The sequence below is a fragment of the Prunus mume genome, linkage group LG8, assembly GCF_029339155.1.
Source record: "Prunus mume cultivar Tortuosa linkage group LG8, ASM2933915v1, whole genome shotgun sequence".
NCBI classification, from domain to species: domain Eukaryota; kingdom Viridiplantae; phylum Streptophyta; class Magnoliopsida; order Rosales; family Rosaceae; genus Prunus; species Prunus mume.
Genome location: NC_142705.1, coordinates 1826744 through 1841827, shown reverse-complemented (window position 1 = coordinate 1841827; position 15084 = coordinate 1826744). Strand labels below are relative to the sequence as shown.

At 37.5% G+C, this 15084-nt stretch overlaps 2 protein-coding genes across 2 annotated transcripts; both read right to left on the bottom strand.

The window, feature by feature from the left end:
* Positions 1–45: 45 nt before the first annotated feature.
* LOC103341205 (ubiquitin-like domain-containing protein CIP73) lies at positions 46–7720 on the bottom strand. The gene is given in 17 exon segments (XM_008244687.3): positions 46–557; positions 666–743; positions 994–1400; positions 2190–2606; positions 2713–2842; positions 2927–2998; positions 3100–3264; positions 3509–3681; positions 3786–3855; positions 3973–4134; positions 4505–4576; positions 4661–4776; positions 4983–5063; positions 5814–5918; positions 5921–5930; positions 6363–6506; positions 7497–7720. Coding segments are annotated over 16 exon segments (2190 nt in total). The 5' UTR covers positions 6486–6506; positions 7497–7720; the 3' UTR covers positions 46–548.
* A 1906-nt stretch (positions 7721–9626) lies between these two features.
* LOC148914480 (uncharacterized) lies at positions 9627–11376 on the bottom strand. Its single transcript, XM_089043522.1, has 5 exons — positions 11158–11376; positions 11004–11065; positions 10754–10835; positions 10278–10342; positions 9627–10168 (listed from the first exon to the last, which is right to left on the bottom strand). The coding sequence occupies exons 1-5, from the start codon at positions 11336–11338 to the stop codon at positions 9929–9931; spliced, it is 630 nt and encodes a 209-aa protein (XP_088899648.1). The 5' UTR covers positions 11339–11376; the 3' UTR covers positions 9627–9928.
* Positions 11377–15084: the final 3708 nt, after the last annotated feature.

Sequence of the window (15084 nt, the reverse complement as noted above, 5' to 3'; positions counted from 1 at the left end):
ACTTTCATGTGCCGATGAGTTAAATTGGAAAATCCAAACACTTGGTAGAAATAAGAAGGCATATCTGCCTTTTGTGGAGAACTCTCTCCTCAGCTTTGATAGACCTTTAACCTTTTCATTTCATGAAATATTGTTTAAAGCTTCTCTTCTGTACATATATGGAAAATATCCAGTGAAGCAAAACAATTATAAAGTACATTTCAATGCTGCTAAACAAATTCTGACAACAGCAAGGGCTCCCATTTTCCGTCACAGCAAAGGTATGACTCCAAACTTCACCCTGCTCCTCTTACCAATTATCCGAAAAGATCCATCACATGTTCCATGTGAAATTCAGGCTTTATGTAATTCAAGGAATGTAATAAACACTAATATTATAGGGATCATCAAAACTATGTCTCAACAGGAACTCAAGGGAAATTTTACAGAGTCTCTCGCTTTCAGGTGAAAAACAAAGATTGATACTTCAACGACCGTACTCAAGAAAACTCTTCACTTTTTCCAGACCATGGATACCAATGCCGGTGCTTAAACCCTCTAATCATAACTCACTCCATCTGCATTGAAAAAATCCATACTACTTATAAACATCAGTAAAAACAAACAACAAAGATAAAGGGTACAAGAAAGAAAATAAAACGGATCAAGACTTTCATCATCACCACCTTTTGACGTTTTGAACTAGGAGGATTTGGTTCGCAATCACTCTGCCGACGGGATGTCCCAACATTGGAGTTCTCAGCCTGCAAAAACACATACTTCTCTCTTCATGTTCTTTATCAATTAATTAAATTTTCATTTCGGCGTAACATCAAGATTTACAACTTTAGGCGTAGCAGCCCATGCTTTGTTTGGCTGTTACGAAGAAAGAGTGCTTTGACCCAAAAAATAAAAGAGAGAAGAAAGAGAGCACTGACTTAATAAAACTAAAAATCCAAAACCTGTTAAAACATGAGGCATGAAATGTCATGACAACAGGTGTAGCATGCATACCCTGGTGGAAGAATCTTGGGCCATTCTGTGCTCAGAAGAATTTGACACTGCTGTAGTTACAAGACCTGGCTCTCCCCCTGATGCTTGAGATATGAATGGCATGATTTGATGAAGCAAATTAGAAAAAAATAGTCCTTCATCGGTAACCCTCGGTTCGGCTTCTTGTGCACCCACAACACCACTCGATGTCCTTGCCTGATCTGATACAGAACCTGTAGTCAATCCCTCTGCACTGCCATCTTCTACGTGAATTTCACCACCAGGAAAGAGGTTCCTTATAAACTGTAAAATGCCGCTTGGGATCTGTCTCTCAGATTCTTGGTTGTTTTGGGTTCCTCCAGCTGATAAAATGTTGACACTGACACTCCGTGCAATAGATGGCTCCTGCCTTAAATTGGGAGTTGATCCTGCAGGAAACGGGCACTAATGAATTATTCAACTTATGATAGCAACTTGACCGCCCTGGTTAACTACATTAGAAGAGATAAACAAACTCAAATCCAGTGTTTGGATGAGCTACTGCCTAATTCAACTCTTGTGAGTAAGACCTCAGATGAGCTACACATTATTATTTGTTAAAAGCAACCTTTTCTATAGCTACTTCACAAGTCACATATGATAACAAATTAAGACAAATGCAGTTTCTAAAACAAAAAAAATATCTAAGGAACTTTTGTTCCTTCTTTCAGCACATATTAGTAAAGCAAATGAATAAAGATTAAATTCAATGACTCGATGCACATCATGACTTTTGGTTGGACAAACAATAAAATGTAATCTTACTTTTAGACGTAAAATGTGAAAGAATAAACCCTGCAAATATGATTGTATGGTCTATGTGGCAACTTACCTTAGCTGTACTTCATAAACTAGTTTAGCATATTAATATCAACTATTCTTATTATATTCTTTTTTTCTTTCTCTCTTTTGATCTCCCTTTCCTTCCTTCTCTTCTTACAAGAAGATTATAAACTAGGATCTTCCCATCATCCACCCAACCCCAATGCCACCCAAACCAAGGAGCAGGGCCCTCTATTCACCCTCTTCACTCCAATGGCTTAGAACAATTCAGCCTTCCATACTTGTGAATTTTATGTACTAAAAGTATGATTCAACTTCTATGTTGCATGGTATATTCACTGGCGGAGCCAGAAAACAAATTCTCTTCCCCTGGAACCGCCAGAATGTAATATTACCCTCTCTTGCAGGACCTCCAACGTTTTGCTGTTCTACTGCAGATTCCGAAGATTGCTGATCAGCATGGAGACCGGCAGGAGGACGATCTCCAGAAGCTAGAGTTCCTCCTTCACCACTCACATGTCCAGAAGCTACATGTTGAAGCCTTCCAAGTAATGGATAGTATAACCCTATCGAATTACCAGAAGAATCAGATGGTAGGCGACTGAGGGGTGCAGGTACTGCTGCAACCATGGTCCTAAGTGGCACTATCCGTACAGTTGAATCTCCAGCAAAAGCTGGACCATCTGAGACCCTTGAAGTAGCTTGACTAGTAGGATTTTCACCAGCAGAGCTTGCAGGGTTTCTTTGCCCTGAAGGCTGCTGAGTATCCCCATGTTCCTCCCGAGTGACATTGGGCGTTGTTGCTGATGAACCTTATGGGTAAAATGAATAGTGCTTAAAATCAACATATATTTTACATCAAACAAAATTAAACAGAACATGAATGGAAATAGCCAGGGAATAAATTATAAAAGGTACCTCTTCGTATTTGTATATCAATACGCCTTGGAACAAAACCAGTACCAAGTCCATTAACAAGACCAGAACCAGGCTGCACAGCTCCCATGGGGATGGCACCAAAGCTCATTCCTGATTGAAAAGGAAGCGGCTGGCCAAGTATGATTCAGCTTCAATCAGTACAAATAGAACTATTTTCAAAAGAGAGGTATGAATTAAGTGTTTAGAAAATTGCCTGAACCATTATCGGATTAGGGCCAGTCGGGGATATGAAAACTGCAGGTCCAGCATTAACCACTGCATCAGACTGCATAAGAGATGAGTCAGAGTCCGAGCAAGTTTTATAGGTCAGCAACATCTAAATGGACAAGATGACAAAACAAGGAAATTAGAATTCTAGAACACTACCGGTGTTTGACCTAGTTGCAATGTCATGGTTGTACGACCAAGTTCAAGTAAAAAGGCACCAAGGTTGTGAAACAAAGCTCCAGTTCTTGACGCACTAGATTGGGCACTGAACCTTGCTGATGGATCAGTCACATTCACTTGATTCTCCAGTTGGCTTGCAAATTGCTGCCAAGATGTAAGATGAAAAATTGCAATGTCTTTTGTTTAACATGATAAATCAAACAGCTGAAAGCTTTTAGCTATTATAGGATCACATTAACCACACTCTTCTGCTTTCAAACAATAAAATTAGTCACTTATGAGAACTAAAGAAAAATCAAACTAATAGCACAAGTTGTCAAAATTGGAACACCAAATTATATACTTGAAATAATATAGCGAAAAATTACAATAACACTTAAGAACGCACAAGTAGGGATTCTCCAACTTGTTCAAGGAGTAGTAGTCGAGTAGAACGCATGACTTCTGCCAACGATGCAGGTGAGGGGAGCCCCTCTTGCCTTGCCCCTGTATGTGATGAGGCATTGGAACTTTCTTCGGTCCTAAGAGTAGCAGCTGTTTGACCCCTTCCCCCATCTCTGGCTGTTGGTAAATGAGTGTTGAAATTATCTCAGCAAACCATCAACATTGGTGTGTATCAAACATATATGACATATCAATATAAAATCTTGTACGTAGAAACTCACCAATGGCCTCAAATTCACGCCTCAGATGACTGAGATATTGGGATAAAGTAGTCAATGAATCAGGAAGTACCTACAAAGACCACCGACATAGCAAAATAGTTTCATTATTGTTGTGTCATTAAGTTAAAGATCAAAATAGGCAATCAGAATAAAAATAAATGAAACAAATTGGAAACTTTAAACTTGCCAGGGGTGGTAGAGTCCCCAAAGAAAAATCTGTTGGATGACCAAAAGTCCCATTTGATCTATCAGAGGGACCCCTTGGGCCAGCTTGTTCAGATTGAAATTGGGAAAAATCAAACATACCACTCAAACCTGGTGTCCTTTCTGGCCTCTGTGGCCCATGTTCCTTCAGCATATCAACCATCCAAATACCAAATTAATGATGTAAGCATAAAAGTGCACATTAAATTTAAACAACAAATGATATACATACGCAGGTACACACAAACACAGTATCTATCAATTTTGTCAGAACGTCATTATGATCTTTTTTTCTTGGCAGCCTTCAAGAAACTACCCTTTTCTTTTCCTCAAGCAAAGCCATGGTCAAGTATTTTCATTACTGTGAATACTTTGTACGAACTTGGAAGTGTGCATGTGTATGTGCTTTTGCACAGAGAGAGAGAGAGAGCATTGCCTAGGAAAGTTATATATATAAACCCATACTTCCAGTCATACAAGTGATAAGCTTCTGAAATTTTGAAATTTTAATTTACCCTGACTTCAATCCCTTCACTGCCACCTGAAATATTTGGTAATCCTATAGAGCCGAGAATGGCAGAGATGATCTGTTCAGAAGCAGAGATAAGGGAGGAAATCATTACCATCGGACGTAATTACACCAGTAGAAATACAAATTATTCAGTACTCACCCGACTGATTTCTGGTGGAAAACCATCCCCTTGAACAGGCATGCTGAAAGTTTCAATAACCACACCAGGAGCAACTTGATGCTGACCACGGCTTGTACTTGAAGCCGGATCAGTTCCTACACACAGTTGAAAGCATGCAAATAATGCATGTGAGATTTAATAGTTGATCCAAAGACCTACAAGAGAAACAAGCTCTGCTACCATGTTGGATAACCAATTTTTCCAAACAACCCAGACTACTGTGTCCAAAGCTTAAAACATGTTAACGACACGCAACATGTAAAATTGAAGAGTACTCTATATTTATTGATTTCACATCAACCTGGATGATTTGGTAATCCCTCGGATGATGGTAGGACAGGTTGCCTGACAACCAAATGTAAGGTGTGACCATCTTCAACATCTAAACTGTGCTAAGAAAATACTTTCAAATGCTTAACATGAAAAGTTGGTGAGTGAAACTTCATTTAAAGGAAAAAGGGAACATGATGTTGACTAGAGGAACCAATAATAAACCCATCTCACACAATATTCATAGCTGCATTTGTTCATATAATGCCTAATTTTTTTCGAACTTAATCTAGAAAAAGAGCTTGCAAGTATTAAACCTTTGCTATTGATAGAGGAAATCTCTTAGCAAGAGTATGTGACATATGTTCAATGTATTCTTTTTTACTTTTCGTAAAAAGGAGACCAAAGGTGGAAGGGAGGTTAGAACTTTGGCTCTGGGCTTGAGGGTAAGGTCATTACCACATGAGTCATAAGCCCCCACACATTTGTTCAATGGATTTTTCACAACATTACCCGAAACATAGCTAGTATTAAATCTTTAGTTAGCATATCAAAGTTGTCTTAATCTATCTTTCATAGTAATGGTTGACATTATTATGATTTCATATTTTTCATAGGAGATTTTGAGTAACTTTATCTATGTTCACTTCTAATTGAATTATCTTCTGTTGCATATCTTGCTGCAGAGGCAAATCTGATTATGATTGAAAATTAGACACATACAAACACGACTACTATTAACACTATTGCAAGTTCCAGTTTAGAACGCAGAAGAACAGAAAATCCTAATTAACCTGGAGAGTGCCACAAGATTTTCAAAACTCAAAAATTCTTTCACAAGTCAAAAGACCAAATAGGATACGATAGGCAGAGAGAAGCTGATCATCCTTTAAAACTTTTCCTCGGCATATTAGTCGTTGTTGCTCAGATAGTACACCAGTGACAGAGGCAATCTGCTCTTTCAGGCGGGAACTGGCATCTGCAGTTGAGAGAAGAGAATTTGGTTCATTTTAAAACGCGTATGCAAAACTTCCACAAAAAACTTTCTACCAGCATGTTCTCACTGGCAATATTGCTTCACAAATAAGTTTCAATAATTATCTTTAAAACTAGCATATACACAAGTAATTTCAAATTATTGCACATATTAACAGTTTTAACTTAAGGAAGCAATCTCAAGCTGCTGGGCACACATTATACGGATGCACTGACTTATAAAGTTATTCAGTAATTTCAAATGGCGGTGAAGATTGTACAGGAGGAATATAACTGTTGCTCACCTGAGCAAAAGCAAGGCAACATAATTATTAAGCAATAAACTTACTGAATAACTTTATATAAATGGCCAACCAAATAACTGAAAGCCAGATCTTAGTGGGAGCTATAATAAAAAAGCCACAAGAGTACCAACCTGTTTATCCACCCTGAGAGTATAGGTTTGTGAATCCAATGTTTTTATTTTTATCTCAACAGTAGTTTCAGGCCCTTCAATTTGCTCGCACATGGGAATGTGTTCAGCACTATTACTTCCCATTCTTCTCAGACCACACTGAACCTACGAAGGAGCGAGAGTATAAATAAAAAATATTGTCTTCTTTTCCTTGAGCATTCAATCAGCTACTTTAATTCATTGGCAGCAATAATAGACAAATACGAAAAACAAAATGTGAAAGAAAAAAGAAAACAATTAATTTTATAAGGCATACCCAGCTTTACTCTAACAACTTGCTCACAATTGTGGTAAACACACGGGAAGAAATTCTTAGTTAATTCCCAAACCATAAAACCAAGAATGTCCAACGAAAAATTGGCATATCCTATTTGAAATGTGTTTGATTTTCCAAAACCCAAGTCAATTAACCCTTTCTCTCTATTCCGAGCTAACAGCAATAAACGCAATATGAAGTCTGACGCGTGCAAGGCAAAACATACAACTAACTGTTATGACATGCATTGCAGTTAAAATGCCCCAAATGCAAGAAACCATACGCATAAAGAGATCTTGAGCACAAAACCTACACATCTGATGCACAAACAAACACCGTATCCGAACTATAAGGAAAGCAACAGCACTTATATCACAGTTTCCTTCTCTACTTTTTCATTGACAGCATCTATGACCCGTTTGGACTTTGATCCATTACCACAAACTATGTTCTTTTTCAGCCACAATGAGTTTTGGTCTTGATGTGAACAACTCAATTCACAACATTATTTTTTTCGTTTGGAATTTGCTTTCATCGCATGCAATCTCTCAAAACCTCAGTAAAGTGAACACCTTTATTCATGACTCAAAGATATGAATGGAAAAGCAATTTGTAAGAAAATAACAGCCTATATACCAACAATCTTAGGGTTTTCCGAATCAAGAACAAATAGAAAGAAAATATCCGCATACTTTCAATATCTAAAAACTCCAGAAGGGCAAAATTCATACACGGACAAACCAACCCAATAACCACCAAACTCAGAAGCACGAAAAAGTCGATTGACCCATCAAAATAAAAACGAAAAACCCCAATACACACGACATGATCATACTTACCTAAGCCAAGAGATCAAGCAGATGAAGCTTCCAGAAGATGGAGAAGCTTAATAATAGCCCAAGAGCGGGACACAAAAGCCCTCGGAGAGAGAGAGAGAGAGAGGGGGGTTTATATGAAAATGGTCTCCGCCACTGAAATTGGCAGGGTCGCCCGCTCTGTCACTGTGTGGCAAACGATGGACGAGCACCTCGTACAATGCCTAAATTGGGGAGTGGTGGTGGTCAGGTGGCAATCGACCTGTAAATATTATTCTTACCTCTGGATTTTCACCGTTGGGATTTGGGTTTTTTTACTGCTTGCTTCTTCGCAGTGAATACTGAAGGGGAAAATAAAAATTAGAGCACGTGTGCTTTTTTATAGTCTGACTCTGACTCTGAGCAGTTGATGAACATCATCGGCTATTCACTTTTTAATTTTATTTTTTCCCAAAGACGATGTCGTGGTTTTTTTTTTTGGTCAAAACGTGAAAGCTGAGGTGGTTTGATGACGACAGGACAGGAGTGAAATGTCAAATTGTTTGAGGATGTTTTTGCTTATCAACAACTGGGTTCATTTTTGTATACTTTTTCTTTCTTCCCAAGCAATGAAAAAACCTTATTCCAATCAAATAGTTATAATTCGTTTGGTATCTATTTAATTATTTTATCATATTATCATATGGTATATTTTTCTTTCTTTTTTTGGTCAAATATTGTATCTATTTTATTGAGCACCACATTAATCGATGAGGAGACTTTAACCTCTCGCATTTCCCGAACGATTTCATCAAATAGAATATTAAATATATGCCATATATTTCATACTAGTTTATTTTAATTGCCAATAAAGGAATGACATATAAGGAATATGCAAAATGTATTATATATTCAAAGATATTTTTCTTTATTTGCTTGTTTTGTAGATGTCATATAATATGTTTACTTGCTCGGAACATAAAGAAGTCACGAATCGAATAAGTGATTCATGGTTATGATATTTTCAAAAAGGGAAAAGGGCTTGGGAATGGAAGTTGGAACTCGCTATTCGTACACAAACCAGACATTGGAAGTTGTCTTCTATTTTTAGCTTATATTTTTGTTACCCCAAAAGTGAAACCCTTTGAAAATCTGAATTTAGCATTTCTTTATCAATCTCAAACTTAATTATATGTACAATATTCTATAGTTTGTGTGGCTCTACCTAGATTATCATTTGGTTTACACAATAATTTGCCAATAAAAAAAGATAACTGGATGGAAACGTATTATTTGAAATTGTGTTTTTATTGACGTATACTTTGGGTGGTATGTTTTGGTTCCTCTTGGATGGGCTTGAAGAAATAAAGAGAGAACTGTGTGATGAGGCCCATCTCGTGTATAGTAGTGGGAAGCCCGTCGGTGGAACTCAACTGATAAATGGCATACGATACGAACTTGGAAAATGGACACCAGCAGCCAGCAGCAACAACAGCAACCCTTCCTTTCAGGCTTCACCAGTTTGGGTCATCAGCATTTCTTCTGGCTTCAGGCTTCGTCAACAAAACCTATTAACGGAAACCGTTGGAAATGGAGGACCACTGCCAGTCTGCCAGTGACTGGTGGTAATGGTATGGCTGTTCTCTTTGCCAATTTTATTCATTAATGTGCAGTGCAGTGAACCAAACTCAATATTATTCATATTGTCAGATACAAGCATTCAAGCATTTATGATACAAGCAATGAGCCCACACTACTAGGTTTGGTGGTGATGATGATGTACCGTTACTCTCGGCTGTCCGGGCCACAGCAGATTTGACCCAACAAGGAACATGTGAGAGCCCACATGTTAAAAACACAGAGCCACTCACTGACCCCTCACACCATCACCGTCCATCCAATCAATGTTATATGTGAAACATAGTGGGCTCACTCCAGAATCCCTGGTGGGCCCAATCCCTCACTCAACAAAGAACACAAAGGGAAGGGAAGGGAAGGCTCCTCCTCCTCCTCCTCACATACAAACACATACTGCAGCAGATCATCAACAACACACCTACCTACTCCGTGAACTCAACACTGCACTTCAAGTTCTAACCAATTTATTTCATGATCTATTAAAAGTGTGGATAAGAAACACTCACTGAAATTTGGTTTGAGACTTCAAACCATCTATTTATCTTTATAAGTTATGACAAAAAATATTATTCCTTATAAAAGTGGTCATCATCACTTCATCATCCAAACCATAGTTTAAAAGCAAGTTATAACAAAATCCCAACAGAATATACTACTATGTACACAAAATCATTCATTCCTAGCCCTAAAATTCTGCAGCATTTCTGTAATGCTGTCCAACTTCTCTAGCTAATATAATATTCCTCTTTTATTTGTCTAACACTGACTGACTTGGATCACTTTCTGTGTGTGTTTTCTTTATTTTTGTCTTTTTGGGTTTTCCCTACACTCAGACAGACTCAGTTGTGTATTGGAGGTTTTCTCCTTGCTGGAGAATAGTCCATTTCAGTCATGTCTGTGAGGTCAGGATAGTGTTGGACTTGGTGGGCTGCTGCCGCCTCCTGCTCCTGGTGCTTTGTAATAACCGATGATGACTTAGCTTTCACATCACCATCTTCCCCACCAGGCTGTGTATTATTATTAACCTTTTCACCTTTTGGGTCCAGGTCACCTCTGTTCCCTCCATCATCCTTGTCATTCTGTACATGGATCACACAGAATCAGAGACACCTAACCTAACCCCTATCAATTGTTACTTAAACTTAAATGCCAGATTAATATATTGTTATTTTGACTAATTAAACCAACCTTTGAAATGGTGGTAGTGGTAGCAGCACTAGAGGCTGTCTTAGAGATTAGTTTTCTAGTCTTTCCTGCAACAATACAAATCAAAACCACTTAATTAAGGTAATGTAATATGTATGAGTCTTTGATTTACTGCATGAACTTAAGTTATAATCAGATTAGTTTCGGGAAGGACAAAAATTGTTGTGTAGATCTAGTACATGGTAATTAGAGGTTCCAATCTTCTGGAAACCCAAGAGTTTGAAGAACATTGATCCTATTCTTCTAGCTATCTCTAACTAAGCTCTTCTAGTAGCCAAAAAATGGATAAAATTAAGGAGGATGGAATGATATAATAAAATGTAGCTAGGAAGGTAATTAACTAAACTAATGGTGCTTGGGTTTGTGGGTCCTAGGTCCATAATAATCTTCATGAATACTTGGTAACCAGTGGTGTGATGACTTCTTGGATTCTCTAGAAACAGTTTTCTTCAAGGTACCTGATGATGAACACTCTCCACCATCTTTGCAGAGACTGCTGGACTCTTCTGGACCAGCACTTATTTTCACTGAAGCAGTTTCCTGTTCCCGCATTTAACAATCAAATTATGGAAAGTAATGTAAGAAAAATATTTTGCACAGAGAAGAAGAATGAGAAACTTGTATACATATATTGTTCTTCCACGTCTGAAATTTTAATTATCTTGAATGGTGAGAAAATTTTACAAAGACCGTGAAAGAAGAGCTCACTTGTAAATTATTATTAGTTTTCTGTTGTGTAACAGAGATGAATCCTTTCTCCAATCGAATCCCTTCAAAAGAAAACCAAAATTAGCTAATTTGAAACCAATATTTCATAGACATAAATAGTTTTCTAATAACTAGGTTTTGCAGAAATATATACCTTGAGCCCCTGAAAGGAGGAGGGACAAAAGAAGAAGAGAGACTGCTAGAGATGGAGTTGTCATTTGGACTATGGCAGAAGAAATACTGAGTGAGAGATGGGAAAGAAGATTAAATATGTGTTCTGTTTGCTGCACTGCAGGTTTCTCTTTTTCTTTCTCTCTGTTTAAAAGCTTGAACATGCAGAGCAAAATCTGAATGGTAGATGGTTTGGGTTTGGGAAATCCCTGCTTAAATACATATATAATCTTTGGGTTGGGCCCACCCACACTAATTTCTTCAACATGTAAACTTTAACTGAGATGGATGATTTTGCTTTCAATTCTCTTTTTAAATTTCACTTCGTTTAAAGTGCAAGTCCTTGTCCAAGGAAATAAAAGACATGTTTTATAATCCATTGGATTACGGTTTGTTTGTGTTAATCAAATTCCAGTTCAAAAGGCAATTCATTATGGGGACCAGATTTGTTTTTTATGAAAGGGCACAGTTGCTTTGCTCACTCTCTGCCTTCTCTGCAAAATGTCCCATCTTTTTGGGGTAAAATGAGGATTTTTTGAATCCTCTCACAAATCTTGTTTAATCTGTTAATTAATTTACCCGGTTTTTAGGCTTAATGGTCCTTGAATTTTGACCCGATTCACATTCTGGTTTTTCAATTTTCAAAATTATTCTCGTGATCCTTCAACTTGTTTCGTTGTGACAAATAGTCATACTGTCAATTTTGTTAATTTTTTCTATTAAATTTGAGTATGTGCATGACACATTCTGAGGTAAATTAAAAACATTCATATGGTGAAAGGAATATTTAGAAGATTTTTTTAATTTTAATTTTAATTTTTTGGGTGAAAAGAATATTCAGATGGTGGAAATTAAAAATAATACAAAAGGATCATTTTGTCCCTACATTTAACAAAAAATATAACAAAATTGACTGCATAATTATTTGTCTTGACGAAACTGAAATTGAAGGATTACGAGAATAATTTTTGAAATTAAAGAATCAAAATGCGAATCGAACCGAAATTCAAAGACAGTTAAACCTAAAAACCCATAATTTACCATGCCTTTTCTTTTTTATGCCCTATCTTCTCAGAAGGATGATGTATCAATCAAACTTGCACAACTCCATATAATTTGCTTTCCGTGTTGTACCTCATTTTTGCATGCAACAAAAAACGAACCCTTTGGTGGGATTAGACAAGCTGATTTGCCAAGTGGTACCAACCCAACCAAGCATGTAATTTGGTTGGTCAAGGAATAGAATCATATGGCTATAAGAGCATAGGTATTCCGTTTCGGGTGATTGATCAGATCAGATATGACGCATGCGCTTTACAACTTTTGCGTTTTTATGGTATGCCTGATTGGAGCGAGGGACGGGACGTGCATACTGCATTGCAGAGTCACTCATGACAACTCAAGGCCTTTCCTTTCACTTGTATTTACCAAAGATGCTTGCAAGGCATGCTTTTTTTATTTTATTTATCAAAATGCAAATTACTTGCTGCCGTCTAGTTAATGGGTTCATGTCGAGTTTTATGTTAATCATGAATCAGACAGTGCCACGACTTGAGCTCCCAAAACGGAGTGGGCAACAGCCCACGTGTCACAGGAAGCAATCGGAGTAAATGTGACGGCGACAGGCAAAGTTGAAAGTCACCCATTTCACACCGCCTTCAGTCCAGACGTGGCAGTATATGTCTCTAGCTACTGGCTGCCGGCTCAAGGGAAGACCACTCCACGTGGACGTCCACATCTAGCGGGGTCCACGTCCACCTGAATATGACGTGGCATAAAATTTGGCCACGTGGGCACCACCGTATCACGCGGCATGTTTGAGCTTTGACCATAAAAAACAAACATCCCGGGACGACGTTTGTCGAGACCGCCATGCCATGACATTTCGTAAGGGTCTCTTCTTCTCTTGTTTTCTCTTTTTTCACAGCGGTGTTGATAGTGTTGTGGATGTGGTTGCAGCTTCTTAGGGTTTTTTTTTATAAAAACATAGAATTTCAGATTTTGAAGCGATTAATTATTTTTTATCGAAAAGGAAGAAAAACAAATATAAACTTAATAATTCATGAAAAAGAATGGATTAGCCAATCTGGATCACACTAATTCTGGTGTCACTTGAGTGACAGTGGGCATTGTTTGTCGATCGTAGAAAAATGCTTGAATTGGGGGTTGCTGTCAAATGAAATGACCTAAATCTATCAGCTAGAATTATTAAAACATTAATTAACTATTAGCTTCCTCTAAAGTGCAACTTCTGTTGTCATTTATTATTTAATTGTTTTGCAGAGGCGTTGAGAATTTCAATTAGGGGGACCAGGTACGTGTTATATAGTCGTAACGAAGAATGAATGAATTCTTGTTGTTTGGAGAATTAATTTTAATTAATATATACAGCAGACGAAAAGTACGTATCTTGTACATAAAATGATTGTTAATTCCCAATAAGGGAAGGGATCATCATCTTACAAATTTGTTTAACCATTGAAGAGAATAGTCGCGTACGTAAAACGTATATAATTAAGATATATTTAAATCAATTAGGGGATAATTAATTAACATAAACATACAACTATTAATGTATATTTGGAGTCTGGACAAATCCAAGTTACTCGAAAAGTGTGGAAGATTGACAAACATATATATATATATATATATATAGAGAGAGAGAGAGAGAGAGAGAGAGAGAGAGAGAGAGAGAGAGAGCCGACAGAGGGACATCACATGTTTTTGGGATTCAGTTAATCAGGTTTGAAATTGGACCACTGTCCACTGGTTTCAACGCTAGCATTTGGTTGATCTAGGGAGACATGTTTTGTGCTTGCATGTCTGCAATGTTTTATTCAAGATAAATCCAATTCGAATGGGGGCTTTCCCTTCCCCTTGAAATTTCTTACTAACTACACTACTATATACTACGTACGGTGCAAACTATCTAAAAATGTGATAGTTATCTCATCACCAATCCACCAGAAATCTGCGAGATGAGATAAGTAATTGGTTGGGTGATATAATAAATATTGGACCCAATAGACAGGTCACAGGTTCATGATCATGACATGACAATTAATTGGTTGGGTTGGGATGCCAATGCAGTGGCAAAAGGAACATGAACATCGCATGCATGCATAATAAATGCCATATGCTAAACCAGTCAGTTTTTGTATACAATCCATTTCATCATATTAATTTCTAGTCATCCTTCCTCTAGAGTAGTTAAATGAAGACAAGAAAGAATAATATATACGGTAAGGTAATATAACACGTTCCGAATAATGCTACTCTTATTACATTTATATACTACATTTCCAGTAGTAGATAAAGTGGACATCCTCATCTTCTACTGACAAAGTGGCAATGGCACCCTTTGATGCATATGTATATATGTATGTATATGTCCCGTCGATATATAATTAGTCTGGATCTGAATCTGAACATCTGGCTGCATGAACATTTAATATTGTCAACTTACGTACGTACAGTGGGAAATGGGAAGTTGGGAAACCCTTCCTTTACACACAACACAGAGAAAGAGAATGCAAGGAAACAAAATTATAGTCAGCAGAAGGGCCGGGTTTGAAATTTTTGTAAACTTTGTCCTGCCAATAGCGAAACAGCATATATATATATATCAATATCAGTATCTATCTAATATCTAAGTATTTGTATTATATAAATATATATGTTGGTGGTTTTTGTGTCGTGTGGTCTCTCTCTCTCTCTCTCTCTCTCTCTCTCTCTCTCTCTCTCTCTATATATATATATATATATATAGCCCTTTCCTTTTTCCATACCTAGTGCCCTAGTGGTGTGTACTAGTAATTAACATGTGTTTTCCGCCACATTGGCACATGGGCTGTGAACCCCCCCTCTCTTCCCCCTCTTCCTAATTATCAGGCAGCCATCCTCCGCCTCA